General features: G+C 40.5%; 1 protein-coding gene across 5 annotated transcripts in view; it reads left to right on the top strand.

The window, feature by feature from the left end:
• The window catches only part of lrch1 (leucine-rich repeats and calponin homology (CH) domain containing 1), a 71523-nt gene that overhangs the window by 23363 nt on the left and 21124 nt on the right, over positions 1 to 27036 (top strand). For all 5 annotated transcript variants that reach the window (XM_044131266.1, XM_044131267.1, XM_044131263.1 and 2 more), the window contains exons 2-13: positions 5954 to 6098; positions 8077 to 8203; positions 8607 to 8712; positions 14623 to 14759; positions 16104 to 16234; positions 20516 to 20603; positions 20937 to 21042; positions 23096 to 23211; positions 23979 to 24049; positions 24155 to 24241; positions 24947 to 25024; positions 25183 to 25219. In XM_044131266.1, the coding sequence (XP_043987201.1) occupies positions 5954 to 6098; positions 8077 to 8203; positions 8607 to 8712; positions 14623 to 14759; positions 16104 to 16234; positions 20516 to 20603; positions 20937 to 21042; positions 23096 to 23211; positions 23979 to 24049; positions 24155 to 24241; positions 24947 to 25024; positions 25183 to 25219 (1229 nt within the window). The remainder of the gene's footprint in view (positions 1 to 5953; positions 6099 to 8076; positions 8204 to 8606; positions 8713 to 14622; positions 14760 to 16103; positions 16235 to 20515; positions 20604 to 20936; positions 21043 to 23095; positions 23212 to 23978; positions 24050 to 24154; positions 24242 to 24946; positions 25025 to 25182; positions 25220 to 27036) is intronic.

Raw genomic sequence — 27036 nt, forward strand, 5'->3', positions numbered from 1 at the left:
AGATCCGCCAGTCATAAATCCTGCAGACGATTTTAAATTTTTTTCTACTCCTGATTTGTCTTTAGGGACAAAAAAACCATTCAACTTTGTGTCAATTCAACTCAAAGTTTATGTAAAACAATTTTCTGCAAAGGTCCAGGTCTTAGAGCTTTTTCTTTTTATCAGTAATTTATGTATTCAATTTTGAAAATTCTTCCACTTAATCGCTAAGAAGGAAAGTAAAAAAAAAAACCAACAACAATAGAATATTCTTTTCAGATGATAAATGAACTGAGCTCATGCAGCACTTACAAACATCAACCAGGACGTTAAAGCTTGGGCACAGATTGGTCTTTCAAATGGACAAGAACCCTAAGCACACAGTCAAAGTATTTACAAAGTGTCTCAAGGACAAACAACGTTAAAGTCCTGATCTCAGTCCAATACCGAATTTGTAGGCAGATTGGAAACCATCCAAGAGATGCATGTTCTCTACATGCTGCTTCCTTTTCCAGCCTGGTCTCCTTCAGCTTCAAGTGGTCTTAAGCGTTCACCTTGACGTCTCATTACCACGATAAGGCTCTTTCCTGTTTCACAGTCGAGGGGAGGGTACTGTTAATAACACAGGAAGTCCCACTCCTTACCTCATACGGGGAGGCCCTGTTTGTGTTTACATCATCACAAGTCTACTTTCACAAAAAAAACAAACAAACATAAGTTTATCTGTCTTTTATTTTTATAATTTCGGTCAACAGTGGCTGGATAAACCTACAGTCTCATGTAGACACTCGCAAACCTACCAGATTTACCAAGCTGGCCTCATTTTACTCTAGAAAACTTTGTTACTCAATCAGTTCAAAGTCTATCAAGTGCCTCCAAGGTTCTCAGTTCCTGAGGCAGCAAAACTTCCAACACTACGCCTGGAAATTGGTTAGAGAGTTTTGTGCTGATGTGCTTTGTTTGGATGTCTCCTAACATGTTGGTGCCATTATGGCCAAACATCTTTACTTTGGTCTCATCTGGCCAGATTGTGAGTAGAGAGGCATTTGCTGCTGCTAAGAGTCACATGGAGAACCCTATGCTTGATTGTAATAAAGCCAGGCCTTCCTTTTTGTGTTTTTGGTCTTAAATTTCATTCAAGGAGGCATTTAAAAAGGTCTTAAAAAGTCTTAAACCGGACTGGCTGAAACTTGAAGATACCTGCAAATTGTTGAGTGTACATTTCTTTACAGAATTCAGTCAATATTTGTTATATATACATATATATTTTCTTTTCTTTGTCTCACAACTTGAATATCTAATGAAAGAAGGAATCACTGCTGGCTATAGATTACATCAAGGAGAGAGATGTAGCTTCAACAATCACAGTTTCTAAGCTGCTTGCATGAAAACCAGATTGCTTGGCTGGTGATTTGCATGTTTGATCGCCGTGGGAACCGGAGGACCTGGGCTCTGTGTGTCTCCAGGAAGGTGTTCATTCTGTTTTTGTTTTTTTTTTATCTCTGCTGCCATCTCACCCTGCAAGTTTAAACAGGAGAACCGGAGGGAATGCCTCAGCCGTTTGGCTACAGCCAGTTGCAGCAGTGAAGAGGTGCCTGATGGGTAACTGACCCGAAGCCGGCTGACCTCCTCACGCCACGTGCAACGAAGCTTTTCCGACAGAAGTGTGTCTGGGAGATGGAAGGCCCTTAATTTGCCTGCTCTCCAGGTCACTGCAGCGTTTGTGGCGTTTGCAGACACACACTCCGACAGCGATAGCTGCATGCCGGTGTGTGTTTTACAGCAGCTTGAATGAAAACCGATCTGAAACGCTCTTTGTTCCTCATTCATCTCGTTTTAAATAGCACTTCCTGTCCCCGGACCAGCGGCCTCGCCGTTGTTGCCATAGTGTTGATTTTATAAAAGGACTCCACACACTAGCCTGCGCAGTCAGATGACCTGCAGAGAGTTTTCTTGATATTTTATTTTTGCCTCCTACATGATAACATCCAGGGGCAATTCTGGCTCCCCACCCCGCTGCCCCCCCCTGCTGGTCGGGGGAGCACCCTGCAGCGCCGATGCCCTTTCTCTTTTCCTCCTGACTCTGAAACGCCAGAACGAATAACAATCATGACTGGAAATTAATTAATGCACGGCTCAGTCTTCGTGTCAAAGTTCACGCACAATTGCACTCGGACAGTCTCTCTTAAACCCTCAACACAAACGTAAATCCCACTGCATCCACGACGGCTGCCTCCAGAGGAAATGAACTCTCATCTCTCATCTGTCTCTCTCTCTGTCTCTCTCTCTTTCTCTCTCTCAGTCTGGGAAGAAGAAAACAAAATGGGTTTGCGGAGAGGCTGAGCGCTGAACCTCGGCAGAACAATGCCGACTGACATTTCTCTGCCTTATTTGGCTCCCGCTGATAAGTAAAGTTGATACCGTCGCTGCTGAGCTGCGCAGGACGTGATGTCACTGGTCCTGGCCTGGAGCAGCTGGCTCTTGCACTTTTTTTTTTCTTTTTTTTTTTTTGACACATACTGACACATCACAGATTTGCTCTCGCTGGGGTACAACAGAAAACTCTGAAGTGCTGAATTTGATCTGATTCTTGCTTGAATTTATGAGCAATATTCATAAAGGTCTTAGAGCAGCTTTCTTGCTTTTCTTCTAGGAGCAGCCATTAATTATTTACATTGAGAACAGGCAAAAAGGTCCATAGTGCATTGAGAGAGCTGTTGGAACTAAAGGTTTTGCTAATCTCTTAAAAGCCTCTAGTCTCCAAGTCTCTTTTCAGACTTTTCTGTGGAACATGTGACTCCAAGTTATTTGCAGAAATTTGCCTATTTGATTTCTTTTCATAGAATGTTCAAGAAAAACGCTGAAATACCTAAACATGATTCTACTTGATGCAGGATGGACCTTACCAGAGGGGCCGCTTTTCATTGGCTGATGCCCTTTCTAGTTTTAGCGCGGCTACAACGTGCGTGGCCGTCTCACTAACACGCTTCCCGTTAGCTAAGTACAGCATAATGGCAGCACTGATACAACTTCTACACCTTGAAGCCTGTCTGCTACACAGTCTTATGTTAGCTAAACAGATCGATATACAATGTGTACTGTATCTGACACACACTAAAGATTTTATTTTAGCAGAAAAGGCTTTGGACTAAACTGTTCTTGATGTTAGCCACTCTAGCACCAAGTATCGTGTATCAGGCCAACGCACACTCAAACATTTGCCAACAAACCACAGGAATCATCCACTGATTTCAAAAGTAACCAACAAAACGATGAATCCTCGACTTACCAGCCTTACAAGAACAATATAGGCATCAGTGATCTTGTCCACAGCTTTATTGATGTAGAGGGTGTGTGAATCTGCCGTTTTCCTCATCGAGCGAAAGCATTTTGCTGTGACGTGCACAATGTTGGAGGCATCGCGTGGCTCTAACACCTTGATCTCATCCAAAAACAATGACATGAACTTCTTAGTTCCTCTGTCCGTTGTAGTCGCTGATATATTGTGAAAATCCGGCAGAAATGATGCACTAATGGAGTCAGAAATACACTGCAGAGAATCAGTCGAAGTGGAAGACGCCATGTTTACATAGAAACAACCATGAGGCTTTGTTTGTGACACTTGTGGCCACGTGGGATTTTCTAGGTCGGTTGTGGGCGGAGCTTGGTAAGGTCCATTGGCTGGATTTTACAATCAAACAGCAGCATTCTTTTTCCTTGGCACTGATTGGCTCTTCCCTCACAGGGGCATAAGGAAGACCGTAGATGTAGAAGACTTAAAGACTTAAAGACTTCTGCAGTAGAGCTAAGTCTGTCTCCACTGTGTGTATTAAATTATATTAGTGTATATTTGGTGTTTGAAGTATTAAAATCGGCAGTCAAGCATTGGCCTCCAATATTCATGGGTTTCAGTTATTTGCAGGCGGCTGTGGCGCCTAACTCTTGCAAATACTTTGCTCTGTCTTTTAGTTTTTAATACCTTTTCTTCAAACTTCATAATCTTTTTTTTATTTCTCTTTCACTCACCCCCCTGCTTATATTTATTATTGTTGTAAAATCAGCATGACATTTCTGGAAACGTCTGTAATTGTTCTCATAACATTTCTTGTAGGAACCCTTTTACTACCATGTTGGACTCCGTCTGTCCCACCACATACTGTTTACATCACTTTGAATTTTTATTTTTTTTGTAGAGCCCAGATTTCAGATGAATGAATGACCCCGTTTTATTTTTGTCTCTCATTAAAGCAGTCATAAAATAACTTTATTAGAGGCTGATACCAGCTGCCTTCCCTGCGGCCAACTGTGTCACACTGCAGAGCGGCGGCGACGCGACAAGCTAAGGAGGGGCAAGTTTAGAAAGCAGCAATCGATTCTGCGAACATATGGCTATCCTAGATGTCAGAGCAAAGTCCTTCAAAGCATTTCAAACATCCACACCCTGTAATTACCAACAGCAAATAGCTGGTTGTTGTTAAAGTGAGGAGAGGATCACTTCCAGGACCCAGCAGCTGTAGGCTCATACAGTAGCTGTCTGTCACTAAAGGAGATGCTATCCTGCTCCCAGGTTGTCATCACAGACTAGCTTACATGCTGTGTGAAGTGTTCAAACCACACTGACAGAGAACTTGGGGCGCTTTAGCTGAGGAATATGCAGAGAGACGACTGTGCTGCAAGCAAACCTCAGCTGCAGTTTCCTGAAAAACCGACATCTTCTGTGTAAACTCCGTCTGTTTTTAGAAGAATCCATTCAGGTCCACCTTTTAAAGTCTTGGAAAAAAAAAGACAAATTGCTGCATTGTAAAGTGACGTCACACGCACAAGATCTCGCCCCCAGTTGCCTGGTGACGTGACAGACAGCAAACAAAAACCAGGCGACAATGACTACCGTTGTTTTAAACTTTCAAATGGTCAACATAACATGTTAAATCTTAATGTCTGATCATTTATATAAGAAAAAGGGACGCAGTGCTTTTCTGCTAATAGTCAACACTATGGCAACTAGATAACAAGGTCCAAGGGTATCGCATTCAACAAGTTGATAAAAAGTTTTAATAGAAAAAAAAATAGCGAGGAAGAGGAAAGTAGGTCAATTGTTCTAGCTTGACTTTGACCACCTTAATATTTAAATGTGCTGTGATATTTGATGTCTCGGCTCAGTTGAAAACAAAAGGGGCAATCAACACAGCAACTCTCTGACAGATCATCAGTAGAGCAGATGTTAAATGAACTAATCAACCACCGCTGTATTAGAATAGCTAATAGCAGCGGTAGCTAATCTACCACAGCGCTCACTTATTAATTATCTTAAAATAGACATCAGGCCTGAAAAACATGATACTCTGACAAACTGAATGTTCTGTTCTTTGTTTGTCGAAACCTGATACTTTAGAGGCATTGTTGTCGATTGCTATGGCAACAGGTCTGTGCATAGGGTATAAAAAGAAGAAGAGTGTTTTTGAGTTATTCTTAAATTGTTTCCCTGCTTTATTTCCCCTTTTCTTTGGCGCACTGCGCTAAATTAATAATACCTGCATCTCCAGGTTTCATTTTCTTAAAGGAATTGCTCTACCGCAGGGGTGTCCAAAGTTGGTCCTGGAGGTCCGGCATCCTGCATGTTTTAGTTCTATCCCTGGTTTAACTCACCTGGATCAAATGATGGCTCTTTAGAGGCCTAAGAAGAACATTGACATGCTGAGAAGGTTGTTGGTACCACCAGGGAGAGAACGAAATCGTCCTGATGCCGGCCCTCCAGGACCGACTCTGGGCACCCCGACAGCGTGACTATAACGGACATAGCCTTTTTACCCTCCAGCGTTGTTTACATCCGTGAAATTTGTGCTTTGTAAACAATAACATGCAACGTGTCTATAGTAACAAAATTTCTAGATATCCAAATAAAACCCATCCTCTCTTGCTTTTGTTGTTTTTTCTTTCCTTTATTTAAATGTTTCCTTTTTTTTTTTTTTTGCAGACCTCTCAAAGAACCGGCTGAACGACGTCCCCTCAGAGGTCTGCCACCTGGTCGCCTTGGAGACACTAAACTTGTATCACAACTGCATCAGGACCATCCCAGACAGCATCATCACCCTTCAGTCGCTCACATCATTGAACCTCAGGTACGCACGTCCCTGTTTAAGCAGAAGCTATGCCGTTGCCTAGTTACACCGGGCTCTTGGCTCTTAGTTTTCCTCATAATATTTGAGCTCTTTACAAACATGAGGGTTGAACACGTTTTAACACCTTTCAAAGCCAAAGTTCTGCTGAACCACAGCAGTCTGTTCCATTTGTGGTACAGAGTAACAGGAAATGTTGACCTCTGGCTATTGATTTGTTAAATTGTTTTCATTCGCATCGTAATGATGTACTTTTTGGGTTAATAAATATAGTTAAAATGGTATTCAGAGAAATTGAAACAGAAAAAGTGGAATTTGGGGGGAAAAAGAACAAAGGGGCCGTGGCAGAAATTAAAACTGTGCTTGTCCGAAACACTGACAGGAAGGCTGTGTTTGACTCATTGCACTTGAGCAATGAGCACACATAGACAGACAAAAATAAAACCTACTTAGATTTTTTTTTTTTCCTTTCTAGAAATCTATATTTTTAGCATCTTTGGCTAGCAGCGCTTTACGCCAGATTAATTCATCTCAGTCTAATATCACACACTTTGATAGGAGAACAATCTGAAATGAGAAAGATGAGTGTTAAAAACGTTAAAGTGAGCGCGCTGTTGTGGACGACTGGTTTCTGAAGGGCTATTTTTCTTTTTTAGAGATGATTCATTTGAGGTTTCACAGTGTGTGGTGAAGGTGTGTGTCTGTGTGTGTCAGGATCTGCATCTCTGTGTGTACTATTGTGTAGATCATGTGTGTGGTTTTGTTTTATTTTTTGTCTCTTACACACTGTTCCACGCAGCTCTTTTACTACTAGGTATATATATATATATATATATATATATATATATATATATATATATATATATATATATATATATATACTTGGAGGATTGTTAAAGTGCTTCACATGTGGAAACCTCTGCTTGACTAACAGTGTGAGAAGAACAGAAGTAATAATGCTTTTTACTTGAACCTGTTATTTTCTATGCCTAAAACTCTTATTTTGAAGTGTGAAAGGAAGTAGTTCTTAAATTGCCCTATTTTGTTCTGTTAGTTAAAGAAGTCTTTAATTAGATGGATTTTGTGGCTGAATACTGAGTGCTGGGTAGAAAAGTGCTAGAGTTAAAGAAATAGTTGAAGGAGCAGTAACTGGTTATAAAAATAAAGTTTCTCATTTTAAGAAGATTTTGAAGTTGTTTAGAGTTTTCCCAAGATGACCTGCTTAGCTAAGGGATGCTAGGGCAGTCAACCAGCGGCTCACCGTGTTTTTGGGTTAAAAACCATCAAAAGGCCCAAAGATTTGAAGACGCACGAGTATCATAATTTGGAAATAATCGCATTTGAAGCCAGTGGGCAGGTGCAGGGATGGTGTAGTTGGTCGGTACCCCGTCACATCCAGTTCAATGAGTCAATTACTGACCTAGCTGAGTGTCACTGGTGCTTTTAAAAGACCCCATTTAAGATAATCTACACCTAGCCTGATAGGCTAAAATAAAAAAGGTCGTAGCATAATTTAACAGAATTTACTTCTTCGCTGAGCTGCCATAGAAAACAGCAAAACACTCGAAAACCAAGACTTGCTATCTGTTAGCAATGCTAATGTTTGGGTCTGATTTGGGATTTCCTACAAACAATAAACTATACAGTTTACAATGAATATCCTAAGCTAACTACACACATTTAACCCACTGATTAAACATAGCTTGTCATTTGTGAAAAACTTTGCTCTACGTGTGAAAACAAAACAAAACAATAATTCTCAGTTGTCCCCAAAATATTGTCAAAACTTTGTGTCTGGTGAGCTGCATCTGTCACCACATCCCCAATAAGTTAGCTGTTCCTTTTAGAGTTAGTTTTTTCTACAAACTATTTAAATTTTCTTTTTATACAAGCCAAATATGAATGATTTTTGATAGTCTTCCTGCGTGTCAGTGATATGTGTGTGTGTGTGTGTGTGTGTGTGTGTGTGTTTGGGTTGCAGTCGGAACCAGCTGGGCTCTCTGCCGTCGTGCCTCTGCGGTCTACCTCTGAGGGTCCTCAACGCCAGCAACAACAAACTGGTGAGCCTGCCGGAGGCCATCGGGCAGCTGCACAGCCTCATGGAGCTGGTGAGACTCACTCAGCCTCGTACCCATTTCAGTTCAGTCCTGAGATTGTTTGAGACCAGAGATGCGCTGATTAGGCTCATTTTCCTGCTCGATACTGATTCCAACGTGTTTCTAAGTTCTGACATATTCAGATGTTGATCAGTTCCCACTCAACACAACGACACATAAGAGGAAAACCCGTCCATTGGTTGACGTCTAAATACGTCAAATACTTATTTTTACTCTCACTTGAGAATTTACATCGATGTTTTCAGTCTCTTTAGTCAAATCAATATGAAAATAAAACTTGTGTTAAACTGTTCATGATATTATCTGGTATTTTAAAATATTCTACTTTAAAAAAAGAAACATTTGTCAAATCTTTGAGGATGTTGTAAAATGAATGCTGTTTTATGTGCCGCAGGACATCAGCTGTAACGAGATCACGGCCCTCCCCCAGCACATCGGCAGACTCAAAGCGCTCCGGGAACTTAACGTGCGGCGAAATCTCCTCTGCGTCCTGCCGGAAGGTGAGTCTGTTCTCTTTCTGTGTGAGGTTATGTTTTCCGCCCCGGTTGCTCTGTCTTTCTCCCTGTGTGTGTTTAAACTGCTGCTGTAACGTCGGAGGCGACGGGCTCTTTTTAGACCACAGAGTCCTCCGTGTGCTCTGCCACACCCGTCTTAGCTTCCTAAAATATTCCGAACCCCCAGCGTGACCGCAGCTCACCCTCTGGTCTTCAAAGGTCTCAATCTGCTTGGTGACACCGAGAGAACCGCACCACTCCAGAAATCATCTGGGGAAACTCAGATTAGCAGTCTGGTTGTCGAGTCTTTGACTTTAAAAAAAATGTCCCGAATTTGAGAAGACGGAAGCAGCAGACCCTCTGATAGGAGAAAACCAAAACATCTCTATTGTTTCTAAGAAACAGTGTAGAAGAAGTATCCACCAGTGATTACAAATGTCATTTTGAAGTCTCAGGCAGAACTGAGCCTATTTGGTCAAGAGAATTAGAAACATGGTTGAATTCAGCATCTATGCACCAAAAATCTGGAACAAACTTCCAGAAAACTGTAAAACAGCTGAAACACTGACTTCCTTTAAATCTCAACTAAAAACCCACTTGTTTAGAGTTGTATTTGAAACGTAATCAATTACAAATTTATTGACGGAATCTAGGCCTGTCACGATAGCAAATTTTGCTGAACGATTAATTGTCTCAAAAAACTATTGCGATAGACGATAGTATTGTTTGAAGACCTTTTTACACTGATTTAATGGAAATGACGTAATAATGCATGTGATTTCCTGCCAAAGATAGATACACTTTATTTTCTAAAGAACACCCAACACTGGAACTGATAAACAAAATAAACAAAACAACCAAAAATAAAAATAAAATTGATTCTCAGTCTCCATCAACAAAACTGTACTTGAATAAAAAAGAAATAACATAAAGCCAAAGTGTAAATAAATACTGCATTCAACCAAAAGAGTGCAGATTATGAAGTCTGTTTACCATATTGCCCTTCAGTAATCATTAGATTTAAATAGAGAAGATGGAACATCGACTACCTGATGCAATAGTTCACACTACACCTTAGTTCACACTACATGTTAGTTCACACCTACATTTTACCCTTATGACAATCTTAGAACTTTTATCTACTAAGATTGTCTCTTGTTATCATCCTGTAGTGTGTGGTGTGTTACGCTAGATCGTTGTGGCCCCTCCGATCTAAATCAGGGGTTTTTCCCCACTGGGATCGTTAACGCAGCCTGTTGAATGTGACAGGTAGCCAATCAGAAAGCCGGATTCTGCTCCTGCTTTCTGAGGGGAAATTACCGAGGGGAATCCCAAACAGCTGACACGGCGCAACCTGAAGTCCAGCGGACATTGGAGATGATATGTGAAAACAACATTAATGGTTATAAAACATTTCGCACAAAGAATATAGAAATGATGAGGGGAGGAGTTGGAGCGAAATCGCTACGCAGTTGATGAACCCGGAAACTTTTCAGCTGTTCTTCGTTAACGTGACATAAAAAGGTTCTAATGATTTTCATTCAGTCAGGACGTTACGCTGACACTAGAGCCACATGCGTTGCAGATAGATTGTAGTAAAGCATTGATTAATGCCTGGTTTTAAAATTAGTTAGCTGGACTTGAAGCCAGCCATTGGAACCGTTATACCTAGGATTTCTGTCGGCTAATGTGTGGTCTCAGATTTTGAAAATGGGCCGACAATCGACCGACAGCACTAAGATGGTGTAGTGTGAACTGGACATTACACTAAGGAAATGAGGAAGGGAGGGTCAGTGGAGAGCACAGGAGTTGAGCCTTTTTCATTTAGCGTCATCAACAGAAAGAGAAAAAGGCTGGAAGAGAAGATAACGGCGATAATTAAAATGATGTAGATAGTTTTAATTTATCGTACGATTAATCGATTTCTTGTTTATCGCGACAGGCCTAACGGAATCTGACTTAATATGTTTTGATTATTGATTCTATATTACATTGTGTTTCTGTGTTTGATTTGATGTAAAGCACTTTGAAATGCCTTGATGCTGAAATGTGCTATACAAATAAAATTTGATTGATTGATTGATTAAAATAAATATCCTTGAAAGTTTAAGTTTTAGTGGAAAAGAGACTGTTGGTATCTGAGTAGAAGGAAGAAGTGGAGCTGATTCTGTAGAGTTTGTGAACGAGAAGTTGATGTTATTGAATCAGACTTGTAAGCATTTAAAGGGGCAATATTATGTAAAATTAACTTTTTTGAGCTTTATGATGCTCTTCCCTCATCAAAGACACACCTGGAGTGTTGTCTTAATTCTTCTATGTTTGCGAAATCCTTTAATCTCTCGTGACAGCCATTCAGCTGTTCAAAACGCCTGGGTGGAGGAGCTTCATCCTTGAAGGCGCCTTCAAGGAAGAAGCTCCTCCTCAGGCCTGCAATTTCAGCTCCTGCAGACTAGCTGGCATCAATTAGCAAACACCTGGTGGAACCTCACATCTGCTAAGCTTATTATAGGAGCTAGTGCTCTGGAAAAATTGTTGGTAAAGTTCATAGAGGAGCCATGTTGTGATGACTTCAGAAAGAGCAGGAGCTTCTTAAAGAGACAGAGACCCAATTTCAAGACATTAAATTACAAAGTCAAATTGTTTTTAAATCATTTTTGCTATATATACATAAGCCTGTCTCAACAAATTTTACTGGACAATAAATTGTTCCAGAAATTCTTGCGATTTATGTTGTCGTTTTGAGACCATTTGTAAGTAATATAATGGTGATGGCAAAATAATAATGTGAGAGAACATCCTAAGAGATCAGTAAACTTTAAATTCTTCTAAACATTTAACACTGGAACCAGAAGACACTTTAAATATCCAAAACAAATGGATAATAAAAGAAGCAAAATACATTTTTGAAGTTTTACAACCAAAATCGTCCTTCAAAAAAGGGTTTAGTTGAGATCAAAGCACCAAACTGAAGACTTTTATCATCCAGTTTTTGGTAAAAAGAGACAGAAAAAAAAGAGATAAATGATAAATCATGCCAACTCAACCAAATTGAGTTTGTTTTAATTTTTCATGCGATTAATTGATTTATTGATTATTGTGACAGGCCTATATACAGCATTTTCGTAACAACTGAAAGTAAGATAGTTACTTGATTGTGCTATGAAATGTCACTAATGTGTCTGGGAAACACACAATCATGCCCCTTTTAAGTGCAGCTTACGAGCCCAGACACATGAAAGAACCTTTAAAGATAACTTAAGAGTGACGTATTCTACTTCTGAACGTCTTTTGTTTCTCATGCCACCTTTGCTGGTTGTTTCACTTCATAGAATATTTTATTGTAGCAAACAGAAAAGCAAAAGGCGTCTCAGAAGCGACGGTCTCTGTAGAGTCTTTACTAGGCACAGAAACATGAGGACGTCTTGTTCCCCGTCTGTGTTGTGGTTCCCTTACAGACAGACTGCAGATAGTCGATCAGAATGATGAATGACTCCGGCCTGTTTGCTGGATGATTCACTCTCCTCTTCTGTTTGGATTTCCTGCTCCGGTTTCCAAACCGGGCACATAATATGCGCTCGCCCCAGTGTTACGACCTGAACTCCTTCAGCAGCCCCACCCCCCGCGCGCGCTGCTGCCATCCTCATCCATCGCAGACCAGACGGGAAGTTGTTCCGGGTTTAATATCCCGCCGAGATGCGAGACCACCAGCGCTGCTCAGAACCCGGCCAAGCTCTGGGCGGCGAAAGCATAACGTTTGGGAGTGAGGCTCCCAAAGTGAGGATTAAACTGCAGTAGCGGTGGAAAAATCCTCCTCCTCCTCCTCACGGCTGGAATCTTCATCATGACACTGAGATTGTTTTGATTAGTGGCACCAACGCTGACGGTAACCATTACCGCTCTTCTCTCCGCCTTCCACTGAACCGCTTTAAACATCCTGACTGACCTCACAGCGACATGGTTGTTTACGTTGTGCGAATTTCATCATTTGTGGAATATTTTTACGTCTTTACTGCAGCAATCATTTCATTAGCTGCTTGGCTGACATTTGGACCACCAGCATGAGGTTGAATTAAAGAGAAACCCGTCAACTGGAGTCTGGAATACAAATCACGGTTTCCCCCAGTGGATAATAAGCCTGGCGGGCCGTCAGGCTTTAATAGCTGCCCATTAAGCTAAATGTTGCTTGTTTATTTTCAATATGGTTTTATTTTATGCCCTATAGTGTGTAAAAACATAAAAAAAAAAAAATACTAAAAAACTAAGTAATGGGGTGTGTTTTTTTTTACACATCCTTGTCTTTACCAGACTTTGCTAGTAACTGGAAAGACAGATTAAGCTAGGTTTATAGTTGACGCTCTGAATTGGGTGTGAGGGGATACACACCAATTGTGCTGTCTCAGCCTGTTGCTTATTATTTCCAGATTTTGATTGCTGTTCATCCACTTTTGAATTTTTATAACATTTAACATGTTCCAACACAAGAACCCAGTGGACCGCTGGTTTACTTTAACAGCGCCCCTACCATCGGGTTCAGAAGGTTTTCTGGCAGAAACTCGGAAAATGTTTCCTTCGACTGGTTTCTGTCCTCAAACGGTCATATCAGGCTGAGGTTGTTGTATACATTTAATAAATAAGATTTCAGATTGACAAAAGAAAGCGATAGTGTCAGTGTTCCCACGACGACCTCTGCGGTGTGGCGTTTGATTAGAGCGTTGAGGTCCAACTGAGCGTGGACGTTGAAATCAGTGATTTCCAGCGAGATCTAATTGGACTCTAACAAGCTGTATCTTTGAGATAAGATATAAATGCGTGAGAAATGAGAATCTCTTCCATTTGGACAACAGTCGATAAAGAGACGCTCCCCTATAATATGGATGGACAGACGGCGTTTTGAGACATTTGACACCCGTAACTAAAACAGTTGGTTTGCAAAACCTCCCACTTTTGCCTGTTTTCCACTATTTCATAATCAATTGCAATTATTGTTGCTCCGCTTGCTTTGCCTGTTTATTTTGGATACTTAAAATGAAATGTTTTACAATTCCACTTTTACATGTTCTTTATAATTTAACGTTTCTTAATCTTTAAGTGGGCATTCTCGGATAAATAAGGCATTATTATTACTACTATTAGTTGAAAATGGTCCAACAATAATATCATTTATTGCAATAATTTCTGGGGCAGTTTATTCTGACTCTTATTCTGAAGGAAGAAACCTTGACAAATAAAATGAAGGCTGTTGGTCCGGCTGCCAACTTCCAATTACAAAATCACTTGGAGTATGACGGGGCAGCGTGCCTTTTGTTTTAAATGACTGACTGTGTGAACAAACGTTTCCATTGAAAGTACAGTTGCGCAAATTAGACATCATTGACTTTGCTATTTCCACTTTCTTTTACTCTAAACTCCAACATGAGTCGAGCACAATTTGTAGGTTTGAGGGATTTAACGAGCGATGGCGTTCACCTGAGCAGTGTGACGCTCTGCTGCAGTGATTACAAGCCTCTTTGGAAACAAACAGCAGCTTTATTGTTCTCTCTGGTGGGAAACATGTTGGTGATTTGAGCTAAAAATCAGCAGAACATTTTTAGCTCTCAGTAAACGTGTTGTTTTATTGGTCTGGTATACTTTTTTACGCCGGAGCCGCCTCCAGGAAATTTTTATAGGTGCAACCGATGTTTATGATTTGCTCCCTTCCACCAGGGTTAATGCGCTCAGATTAAAGCAAATGATTCCGGCGTCGCTTTAGGAGCTAATGGTGGTCGCAAGCTTCCTCCCACCAAGCCGTCGTTTGCTTCACGTTTAGGGGAGCGTCGCTGCTTGTGGGAGAAAAATGAACCTGGAAATAAAATGATCTTGTTTCTCTGAACGCTGAGGAGTTCCCAGACTGTAGCGTTCCTCTGTGTGTTCCCTCAGACCTGGCCGACCTCCCGCTGGTGAAGTTCGACTTCTCGTGTAACAAGGTGTCCACCATCCCGGTGTGCTACAGGAAGATGAGGCAGCTGCAGTCGCTGCAGTTAGAGAACAACCCACTACAGAGTCCACCTGCACAGGTACGTTCACAGAGCGCTGAGACAAGTTCGCTGTGCTTTTTCCCAGCAACTTGGCCAGACAGGACGGTAGGTCCTGCAGCGCCAGCGGCAAATTTGATATTCCTCTCTTAATCTCTATTGTATTAGTGGAAATTTGGAGAGGTCATGATAATTTTTAAGAGACAAAAATGGAAAGCAGAAGAAACAAAGGAAAATTCTGAAAAACACAATCAAAGCATGAGATTCGAGCCAGCAGTAAAATGTATTTCATGAAAAACAAGAGTACAAAAGACAGTAAGTTGCAAAAATACCTCCTTCAATCGATTTGCCTAGGAAAGAGACAAAGTTAAACACAGAAAGATGGAAGCAAGAAGGTCTGGCTCCGTAGGAAGAAGTTACAGCTAAATGTATCGGCAGACAAGATGTAGCTTCGATGAAAAAATGAAAAAAAACAAAAAAGGAGCTTAGAGTTTCAAGCTGAAATGGCAGAAAATGCTGAATCGGAGAGCATTAGGAGAATGTAGCAGAGTGAGAAAAAGTGATTTCTGCTTGTTTTCCAGCCTTCAGGCCTTTAGCAGCAAAGCTACAGAGAACGCAGCGGATAACTTAAGGCTGTAACTGCAAGACACGCTGTCAATCACTCTTGTTTAGGTGCTGCTCAAGGTCGCCAGTTTGCTGTAGCTGTGCTAATGGCAGAGAAAAGACTTTCTGCTCCAGAAGAATTGTTTATACTCCGTCATTGATGGCCTTGCTAACCGGCCTTAGCATTCATGGCAGGCTCCGCTGTAGGGAAATAGCCATAGCATATCAGAGAGCAAAGGGAAGGGTGTGAGCAGCACATACACAAGTTTAATTGACAGCCTAAGACTCTCTTCCTACCTCTGATTAATGTTCCCAACCAATTTCTGCAGATGGCAGGGAGGAGGAGCTTGATTTTTTTTTTCACAAATTAGTCTCATATTCTACTGTCAGGACACAGGGACAGTTTTGATAGATATAAAAATCTAAAATTAATAATATTCTCCTCTATTAATAAAGAAAAATTGTGTTTGGTGAAGGGTCCTTTTATATAACAACAGAGTTTTTTTAGATGTGCCAACTTTACTCCAATTTTCTAGAGGTAGGTTAAATTTCTTTAAAGGAGAACAGAAAGCAAAATGACAAAATAAAACGACAAAAACAGAGCTCTAAATAAAGGTTTGTTACAGTTATCAGTTCAGTGAAAACACTGGATCTGATTTTGATCTCACTGCACATCGAAGAATGGTCAAAGGTCAACGCTCCTTGAAGCATAACTAACCGTCGGCTTGGATCGGTTGTCCCTCCACTCGTCCTGATCAGACTCTCTGTTCTCTGTTTCTGCAGATCTGCATCAAGGGTAAAGTTCACATATTCAAGTATCTGAGCATCGAGGCGTGTCGCAGCGAGAAGATGCCCGACTCGCTGTACCTCCCCGTCATGGAGCGACTCAGTTTCACTCGTCCCTCCGCTGGCAGGTGCGTCGCACAGGGGAATGTTTCTGCAGTATCACCCAGTTGCAAGCTGCTTCTCACATTTGTTGTTTTGTTGAGGTTTTTTTTTTTTTTTTTTTTACTGCGTGGCTCTACTGGTTATCTTCCAAACTTAATTTGTACTGTTGACAAACCATCAGAAATCGGGTTACAGAAACAGCAGTAGAAAAACATCTGTCTTACAGAGCCATGATTAGTCATACTTAAAGAGAAACAAAATGCGTCTGACGTTTTGTATCATAGTGAAACTTTCTAAACCACTCTTTCTCTTTCTTGTGTTCAGTGTCAAATTGGAACCAAACCTGTTAAAATCCCCTTTTTTTTATTGTTCTAGAAGGTAAATCTGTTTTACCTAATCCTAAACGTTTCTCTGGTTTTCACATTGCTTCTGCTCTGGTCGTTTTTGGAGAGCTTTGCTGGATAGTTGAAGCTTGTATCAACGTAACTGTAATACCACACTGTACTAAAATCTCCTTGCATTATCTGTTAATGTGCAAAAACCTACATGGAAAAGAAGAACAACCTGAATCCAAACTATTTAAATGGCATATTAACATTTTCCATTAGTTGGGATTTCAGGATAGACTGCTGAAATGTTGGTCAGACAGATTAACCCTTTAATGCTTCAGCTACATAAATATGCATGATGTTGATGACATGCCTACTAGTGATGTCATCACTGTGTCACATTGTCACTCAAAGGCCTCATTGGTAAAACAACTGTTCTTAACAGCACTCAAGATTTTTCCCTGTCAGTTTTCTGGTTTCGTAAAACCAGAAAATTGAAGATTATCTGAACTGTAATTAACGACATGCAACAACCTTGGCCAGCAGGGTGCTACTGATTGCTAACAGCTACTGATCTTAGGCAGGAGTTTGTTCACCTAACCAACTCTCTACACCCAGTGGGTGGTGCAGGTTGCTACAATTGATAGTAGCCAGACAGGCACACCCGCTAGAAGGAAACAAACGCACCCAGTACAACACTTTCATTCTATTGGCTGAGAGTTTGCCAGGCGACTGTGCCAAAAGGCGGTTCCAAAAGCAAGCAAAGAATGTTTCTTAAGCAAGCAGAGAGTTCTGCAAGAGCGCAATGAGAAAGCTTTTTGAGTACAAACATTGCGAGAAGAAAGACATGAAATCCTGCTTTCAGACTGAAAATGTGTGCTCTCAAATTATGGCAAAAGAGTTCCCTCATACTAGTCCATGTTACAAACCCTAAAGCCAGACAGGGATTCAAAAATGTCTGTGTAGAAGACGCTAATCCAGGATGCTAATGCTGAAGCTATGTAAATTAAAATATAGCATATCCTTTTCCGTATAAATAATCTTAATGAGTTTTTTTCACTTATGACAGTTTCCAAAGGGTTTTTGTTTCCAGAAGTAAAACTGTCTGTTGGATCAGAACAGCTTTCTGTGACCTAAACCTCCCCAGTTTGTAGCCAAACTCTCCATTAGTCATCTGAAACAGATTTGTCCTGCGTCTCCCTGCTGGCTCTATCAGACTATCTGCTGTCCCACAGGTTCTGTTAGAAGGAAGGCCAAAAATCCGTCGCCTGAGATATTAGCTGTGTGATTAATTGGTGAAGGAATTAGGAAGGTAAAATAGATGTGAAGTAAGAGGAGAAGGCAAAAACAGCTAAAGGTTGATACAGTAAACCTGCTGAATGATGGAAAAATAGGACAGTGAGGGAAAACTGAACATTAATTTGGGAACAATTAAAAAAAAAAAAAGAAACACAAGAGACTTGGTTGAATGTAATAAATGTAAAGACTTTTTAAAAAAAAAATCTTTCATAGAGTTTCAGGACAGGGAGCTGAGATGTTTGCTAGCTAAGCCAGTCAAGCTACCAAACTAATGTAGCTCATCATTTTTGGAGGCTTCATCAACCCTGGGGATCAAAGGTCATGAGACCTAGGCATTGATATTATAAAAGTATCTCTACAAGGACACTTTTTCACGCATTTGTACTTTATTTGCTACTTCCATAGCAAATATAAACAAAAAACTAAACAACGACATTTTGTTACCAGACTCAGTATTGTATCTTTGTGCACTGACAATGAAGTAAGTCTAGGTTTAGTTCACTTGTTAAAAAAATCAGGAAACAGATTTTATTACATTATAATTAGTTACAAATGATCTGCTTACGTCACTTTTGTGCATTAAAAAACCGTCTCGATTTAACCGCGGCCCTCAGGACTCGGCTCTTTATTGCAAAACCTGCTGGAATTAAGAATAAAATAAAGGTTATAAAGTGTGATGAAAGGTCAGGAAGAAACGAAGGGAGAAGCAAAACTAAACAACCAGAGCCAGAAGTGCTCAGGATATGAAAAGCCTGTGTCGGCTTTCTGGCCTCTCAGCTGAAAGTGAGCCCAGCTCTCAGTGGACGGTGAAGTGTCCAGCTTCATAAAACACTTGGCCAGAAGAGAAAATGTTTCTATTCTCGTGTAGGAAAGTGCCGACGTGCTCAGTGGAGCAAACACATTCTGTTTCTGTTCACGCTATCCATTATCCCCCGTCTTTTTTTGTGTTTTGGTTTATTTAGGATTAGAAGAGTTTATAGGGCGGGATAGTCTCAGATATATTCTGCCGCTGAAGACGGAGAAAGGAAGAAGAGTGTGAGGGAGTGACCCAGAAACGGTCCACATCCAGTTCTAATATAGAGCACAGAAAAAAAGAACCCTAATGTCGCCACATGTACTGTATTTTCACTCAACCTTTAAGCCCTGAGTCCAGAAGGAACAAAAGCTAAAACTCATTTTCTGAATGAGGAATCGCCTCGTTGCCCCTTGTAGACCTGTCACTGTAACACATTTTGGTGGAAAATAAATTGGAAAAACATAATTTAAGATAATATTCCTAGAGGAATTGTAAGGATCCAGGTAATCAAAAAAAAACTTTAGAATCACAAAACGAACAGGAGATTTATTAAACCACAGTTTGGGGTTTCTTATGATTCTGTTTGAAGACACAAACAAAGAGTAACCTCAACGCTTTCTGTGATTCCAGTGCATCATATCACTGTAAAAATCTTTCAAGTCTGGATGCAAGCATAAAAATTAGCACACTCACTCTTCAAGTTGTATATTATTTATAATTCCAACTGGAATCTCAGGATGAATGTCATTTTTTAAGATGGCCGCCGTTTTTTAAGTTTTTTAAACTAATTATTTCCATAAATTTTCCCCATTTTCATAAAATGTCATATCATCTGTAGCATTAGCTAAATGAACAAAGTTTAGCATTAGCTTCTGCTAAATTTTAATGTGTTTAGCGGTTTAGCAATAGCTTCTGCTAATTTTTTTGTATGTGTTTATCCACCGCGTAGCTAAGACACTTGTTTAGTGAATTAATGAGGCTAATGTTTTTTTGATTAGCTGTTCCCACCACTGGCAATGGTTGCTACAGATTTTAATTCAAACATATTTACTCCATTGCCTCAGTGGCAGCCATTTTGAAAGTGTTCCAAAGAAAAACGAAACACAAGATGTAGAAAATAGATACAATTTCACAAGTTCAGAATATGTAGAGTACAATTTGACGCCAAACACATTCATTCATTTAATCAGTGAGTTAGAGCAAAGGTTAATGTCCAACCACCACTATGGTGGCCATCTTGAAAAATCAAAGATTTCTATTATGTTTCATCTGACCAAATACCAAAAGTATTCATCAGTGATAAACATTGGCAAATTCAGTGGAAAAATGCATTCGTTGACAGCCATGGCGGCCATCTTGAATTTTTCAATGGCAAATGTTTTTATTTTTTTGTCAAAAAAGCAAGCCTCTGAAAACATCTGTGTTGAGTTTCACTTTCTTATTCACGTGTAAAATATTTTGCTGATCTATTCAACTACCTGCTGCACTATCAGAAAAAAAACTTTTATAATTAAATCATAAGAAACCTATAAAGAATTAACTAACATGCCTGGACTTCAGTGATGTCTATTGATTCCAGTGTCTTAGTGTTTGAGGTGTGTGAAACCTTTGCTAAATGGTAATCAAATATAATCATCTCTTATGAGTGTGTTGTTATATCCCAAAACATAAAATACAATAAAAAAGGAAACAGGTTTTTACAAGTTTTTATGCCCTAAGTTGTGTAAAAAAAGAATCCTGTAGGAGAGAGAGGACGAAGCGAGAGAGGGAGGGGTTGGTATCTTCCTCTGCTTCAGTGTGTCGCTCTCACTCAGTCGCACACACACTCCTGTGTGCGTGGGTGTGTGTGTGTCAGGTGTGTAACCTGTGTAATTTGTGTGCAGTGTGGAGGACATGGAGCAACAGAAGAAGCAGGACAGCGACTCAGGAGTAGGCAGCGACAACGGAGACAAGAGGCTGTCTGCCACCGAGGTATGTGATGCGTTTGTGTCGCCATGGTTTCGTCCTCACGTCTGTCTAGACTTCTGCTTTAATCAGGCTGCACCTGCTGTTCATGCTGAGGATTTAGCCACATTTCGTATTTTACAACTTTTCATGTTTTCCGGTTGTATGACGTCAGTTTTAGGGAAAAATTGATGTTTAATAATTGAAAAATTTAAATCTATGTTGATGAAATACTCGATAATGCCATAGTTTCTTAATCCGCATGGGGAAAAAAACATCTGATTTTAGACATAGTAAGAGAAAGACGTGTGTTGTAATTTGTGGTAATAATGTTCTCCTCGGTCGCGATGCTTCCTGCAGCCTTCAGACGAAGACAGTCTGAGTCTCAACGTGCCGATGAGCAACATTACAGAAGAAGAAGGAATCAGCAAAGACGACTCCAGCGAACACATCAGCTCCCTGACAGGTAGGAGTTAAACCGGCAAACACACACAGCCTACACGCAGTGGTAGCATTGTAATGCACTCCATTAAAGTTCAGCATTTGGTCTTCTTGAGTTCATATCTACCATTAATTAAAGTGACTCCAATGAAGTGGAAATAAATGTTTGTTTATTTTTTTTTTATTTTTTTTTTTTTTTACAATTTTCTGATACCTTTAGCTGAAGCTGTAGAGCACAATTAGTGTGCGGCGTATAGTTAGTTCTACGACAGTCCTCTAGTTAGAAACCGAGATTAATCTGTCACTGTTACTGATGCACGTAATAAAACCCTACTTACATTAAACAAACAACACTGAGCCTAGTGGGGAAGCAAGTAAAGCCTGGTGGCCCGCCAGGATTATAATGCACTGGGGGAAACCACGGGCTGCTGATATTCTCCTCACAAAGACAACTGAATCCTGAAATGGAAACCAAAGCATCATATTAGTTCAAGGGTGTCCAAACTTAAATTCAAAATCCAATTTTTGAGTAAGTTCATGAAGAGAAAGCTCTGGAACCCTCTGGAATCATCCTTGGCAGCAGTTTCCATCCAGCGTTTTTGAATTCTGAATTCTGGCGTGTTTCTCTATGGAACATTGACGCTTTGGAGCGTTTTCAAGCATGAACACCCTGTTCATAGTCCCACTGCAGTGTCTGGATTAAGTCTAGAGTTTGACTAGGCCACTCTATTTCTTTTCTTTATTTTAAACGGAAGCCAGTTAGATATGGACTTGCTGATCAATAGCAAGTTTGCAAGACCCCAAAGCGCTAATTGGATAACTTCATGAAAGCTGCTGTTTGGCTTACTGACAGAGACAATATGAACGAGCAGATGGGTCAGAGGACCAACTTTATCGCTTGTCTGCCTCGTTGTGTCCGGACCGCAGTGAGCTGCAGTTCATCAAGAAGCTCTTAACTGTGTAGAATGTGGTGAGAGTTCAGAGTCTCTCCATTAGTCAGGCAAAGATTCGGTGCCAACCTCGTCTTCTCTCTGAGCTGAAGTGATTGGGTGTGTGTGTGTGTGTGTTTAGAGCTTGTTGAGTTGGTTTGACATCACAGAAACACCATCCGTTTCTCCACTGACCCAACCAGAGGTCCGGCTGGCAGCATGGGTGTGTGTTGGGTGTGTGTTGCTCACATCGTAGGGACGATCCGAGCCCTAATGGAGAACAGCAGCAGCTCCCAGGACGCACAGTTTAAATAGACTTCAATCAGCCTTAATTAGGTTAAGCTGATGGAGTGTCACATTCCCTGAGCCGACGAGAGGAAGAAGTGGGCTCTCTGGGTAATTTATGTTTGCTAACAGTTTGCTAACAGAGCTTTATTGAACCACAGCACCAATCGGCTGAGCTAATTGGATGGATTCAAATGATTCCCAACGTTTAAAGATTTTTATTTCCTTCACTAAAAATAATGCAAGATTACTTTGTGATGGTCTGTCGCATAAAATTCCAGTAAATTACATTCAAACCTGGACAAGATGTGACAAGTTTTGAGGGAAATAAACTGTAAAAAGCAAAAACACAAAAGTTATTATTATTTTTTTGTCTAGTCTCCACTGTAAATATTTTAATTTTGTCTAATTTCTGGTGTATTAACTTAGAAGTAACGTTTCAGCCAGATATAGGAGCTTGTTTTAAGTCAATAATTTCTTAGTGTTGATTAAAAGAAAGTATTAGTTCCACTGGCAGATTTTCAAAATTATAATGTGGGAAAAATGTTTTGGTATAAGAGAAAAACCGCCTAATTAAAATAGTTTTTTTAAAGTCAATATTAAGGAATTATTTATCTAAAACGAGATCCTATATCTTGCTGAAAAGTTACGAAAGTTCGTTTAGTCTCACTTCAAGTGTTTCTGGTGATATCAGTGTTTCTGGTTGGTCAAAACCAGCTTTGTTTGTGTCTCACTCAGTGAAGTTTCTTAATGCTAAGCTGGTCATTTCCTCCTGTATATTCAACATCTCATAAAAAAATGATAAAACCCTTTTCTAAGACATCAACCCGTCGGTTCTGAACTCTGACATCCGTTTCATTGCAGCCGACCCGAACTCCGACTCGGTGCGCCTGATAGAAGAGAGTCCTACGGAAGCCCTGAATGACCCGCTGAGCTACAGAGACTCGTCTCTCAGCAGTCGCTTCATCAGCTACATCAAGGCAAGGCGTCCCGCCGCAGAGCTGCTGGTGCTGCTGCAGCAGCGGTGCAGGAAATGACCTCGCTCCACCAATAATGATGCTGTTCTCTGGTGGGAGCTATGTAGCGCTGTCATGGTGACTGAACGACGTGAGAGGAGCTGTATCTTGAAATGAATTATTTTATCGCCGCAGTATAATGTCACACTAGACATTTTTGAAAGATCCAACCTACTAATATAAGTAGATTTTATTCAGTGGTGGGAAAAGGCACAGCTGTTTGCATCTCTAGCAATCCATAAAAAAAAAAGAAAAGGTAACTGAAGCACTTTTTAACGTACATTTTGCTTTTTAAGTTGATCGGCTGATTATTAGTAATCTATAACTTCTGAACTTCCAGTTGGGATCTTGTTAAACAGCAATTGTGCTTTTGTTCCAGTTTTTACTGCTTCGGATCAGATTTTTCAGTGGATAAAGAAAAAAGAAGCTAAATTTCATAATTATGGCTGATAAAATATATATAAAATTTATCTCATTAACACATCCCTGAATAATTTATTTAATTTCATTTTATCTTTGTTTAATCTTCTCCATTAAGCCTTTCCATTAAATGACACCAAATCAATCAAGTATCTTAAAGAGCAGATGAAGAAAACAGACAGCTTATTGTACGGGTGAGATGGCGCTAGTGTCTCTGAATTCTGAGGAAACTGCGTGTCATGTGACGGGCGCAGCTGGCGCTGACCTGTGTGTGTATGTGTGGGTGTGTGTGTGTGTGTGTGTGTGTGCAGGGCCGAACGGCAGCGGACTTCGAAGAGCCCCTCAGGATAGAGGAAGACTCACACTGGCAGACAGAGCAGACGTAGGTTCTTCAGGGGAGAGTTTTATTTATTCTGTCCTGCAGTCGTTCCTTGCCAACTACCTCAGATATGTTCTGCTTATGTGTCGGTTTTGTGTTTTTGGACAGGTCAAAGGTCTCGGGGGGCACAGAGCTCCATATTGACATGATTAACCAGCTACAGGAAGCGGTGGAGCTGCTGCAGAACCCCAGCAGGTGAGAAAACAGGAATTAGAAACTTCCAACTCAGAAACTCTGAGATTATTTCAGTTCTTATTTCAGGACTCGTTAAACCTTTACGTTTAACGAGTCATTTAACTTCCCTTTAGCATCCAGAGGCTGTCCTCACAGCCTTAACAAGCCTTAAAGTCATGCATCTAAAATTGAGACCCTCAAATGTTTTGTATTCATTGAAAAACAACAAGGTAGCTTTCAGAACATTAATCATAGGCCTTAAATTTTGTCATGGCAGGACCATTTAATCTCACATAATCTAGGTAATTTCCTTTTTTCAAGGATGTAGCGGATACTGGTAACTAGCTGCTAATATACCACAAATGGGTATATTAGCAGCTAATTTCCCTTAACATAGATCTTAGATTTAAGACCTGTGCCTATTGGTAGCTACCTGCTAATATACCCATGATTGCTAGCAAAAATAAAGCAAGTTCAAATGAATCGCCAGTTGGCTACAGGATGTTTGCCATCTGCTCACTTCTGTTGCCTAGTCGTCCATCTTTGTATATTTCTGTCGCAGTAAAGGTCCGAAGTTCCATTCATAGTGGTCTTAGAAAGTCTTACGTTTGAGTTGCTGAAACCTGCAGGCTTCCTACAGAATTTGATTATAGTTTTTATTTTGTAAACAGCAGCAGCTACACCAGGCAGGTGTAACACGGCAGGTGTTTAACCTTTACGTTTCAGAGTGAGCGCGGAGCAGGACGATCTGTCTGAAGTCCAGCTGTACCCGGTGGAGATGGTCACCGTGGAGGAGTCCTTCAAGTAAGTTTCCACAATGTAAACAGACATCAGTCCCAGGAATGTGGAAGTTATATTTCAAGTATTTAGAAAAAATTGTCATTTGTAGACATATTGTTTTGTTTATCCCAGAACATCCTGATGTTTCCTTGTCTTATGTCTGTTTCTTTGTTTTTCGTCAGTGGACAAGACAGCGATGAGGGAAGCACAACACCAAAGGTACAGTTTGCCAAAATGTTTCTATCTTAGAGTCAGACAGGCTTTGCTACTCTACTGTCCTTCACTACCTGACAGCATAACATAATCCTACATAATAACACTAAAGTTTAGTGACAGATGATGCTTTTTAATGTAAATAGTTGTAGAAAAAATGTTCAGAACCCTCAGTTTGATTTGTTTCTTTTTAGAAATCGGTTTTAGCAGTTTGCATTTCAGAATAAAACAGTAATGCCTCAATCAGTCGCCTCCAGTGTTAAACATTCATAATATCGCTCCTGCTTTTCTTAATGAAAGTAATTTCCATAACGCAAAATTTAGAGTTATTACCCTGGTTTTAGTGTTCCAACAGTAGCCCAGAATGGACAAACCAAGTACTGACTCTAAAGGACCTAACATGTTTGTTTTCTCCTACTTCCCTGGCAGGGACACACATGGTTAGACTTTTTTTTTTGCATTCTGCAGTTTTACCACTAGATGTCACCAAAGATGCCATTATTACTGCATGTTGGAGCAGATCTCTTACGTCGGTTCTGATTTGTGCTTTTTGTAGACATTTGTTCAGGATTTCTTTGGTTGAATCAAAGAACAGAGTCATCATATCTGTGACTCCAGCGTCTCTCTGCCCCGATTTCTAACCACACGACCAGACAGAGATTTACAGAGCAGCGGCAAAAGCAGAGGAGGCGGATTAGCAGAGCTCTCTAATGTCTGAATATTTTACTGTGGAATATCATCTCTGAGCTGTTAGCATGTCATTACTGTCCTCAGTAAGAAGGTACTTCAAGCTTGTTGGAAGAGTGACTGTGACTGGAGATCCTCCCTGCATCTCCGTTGACAAAATAATTGCGCTAATTGGAGTTATGAAAATAAATTTGCTTCATGAAAACACGCCAGAAAAAAAGCTAAACATTTTTGACGTTTTCGGCCGTATCAAAATTAGTGCATTTCGTAAAAACTGCAACAGAAACACTTTTTGGTATCAAATTAGTCACGTGATCAACAACCGGACATTACTACTGGCAGAAATGACAATAAAGACGACAGGAAGTGGGAGTAGGATGACGTCTTTACGTCATCCTACTCGATTTACAAACTTATTTACTTGTGATTATTATTGTGTTTCTTCTTTAATTGAGTTTTGTTTTGTTTGTTTTTTGTTACGTTGGGGAAATATTGATAAATACATTTATAACCTGAAACGCACCCAGTAACAGTAATATCTTATATTGTTTCCAAGAAAACCGATCCTTGTGATTATATAAGTCCTTAGAACAATAATTATCTGGTTCCTGTCTCCCGTTTATTTAAAGGAGTAATAGGTAAAGCTGAACATTCTTACTACTTAGAGACGTTACCTTTCTCCATTCTACGTTTATTCACATTATCAAACTGCAGCCTCTTTTTTTTCTTTTAATCCTGGAAAAGCCAACTTTCTGTTCAGAATGTAACTTTGTTGTTGGTTATGAGTAAAGCCCCATAAGAATGTAAGAAACGTTAACGAGTTGTCGCCTGAACGTTTGGGTGCGTCCTGTGGCAGCGCATGGAGGAGGGAGGCTATGAGTTCCAGAAGAAGCGGCGGATGATTCTAGAAAAGGCCCGCTTTGAGGCCCAGCTTGCATGCCGGGACTATGAGTGGCATATGTCCCTGAAGGTAACCGTGGCAGCAGAGTCCGTTAGCTGTGTTGTTTTCGCCAGCTGAGCCACTCCCCCATCCCTCCACATGTGTCGCATTTCATCTGGCAGCTTGTTGCACATGTGAGGATTAGAAACGTGTCTGTCTCGCTGCACATCGTCACCGGTCAAAGCGATTCACTTCA

Source organism: Gambusia affinis, linkage group LG11 (genome assembly GCF_019740435.1).
Source record: "Gambusia affinis linkage group LG11, SWU_Gaff_1.0, whole genome shotgun sequence".
Taxonomy (NCBI): domain Eukaryota; kingdom Metazoa; phylum Chordata; class Actinopteri; order Cyprinodontiformes; family Poeciliidae; genus Gambusia; species Gambusia affinis.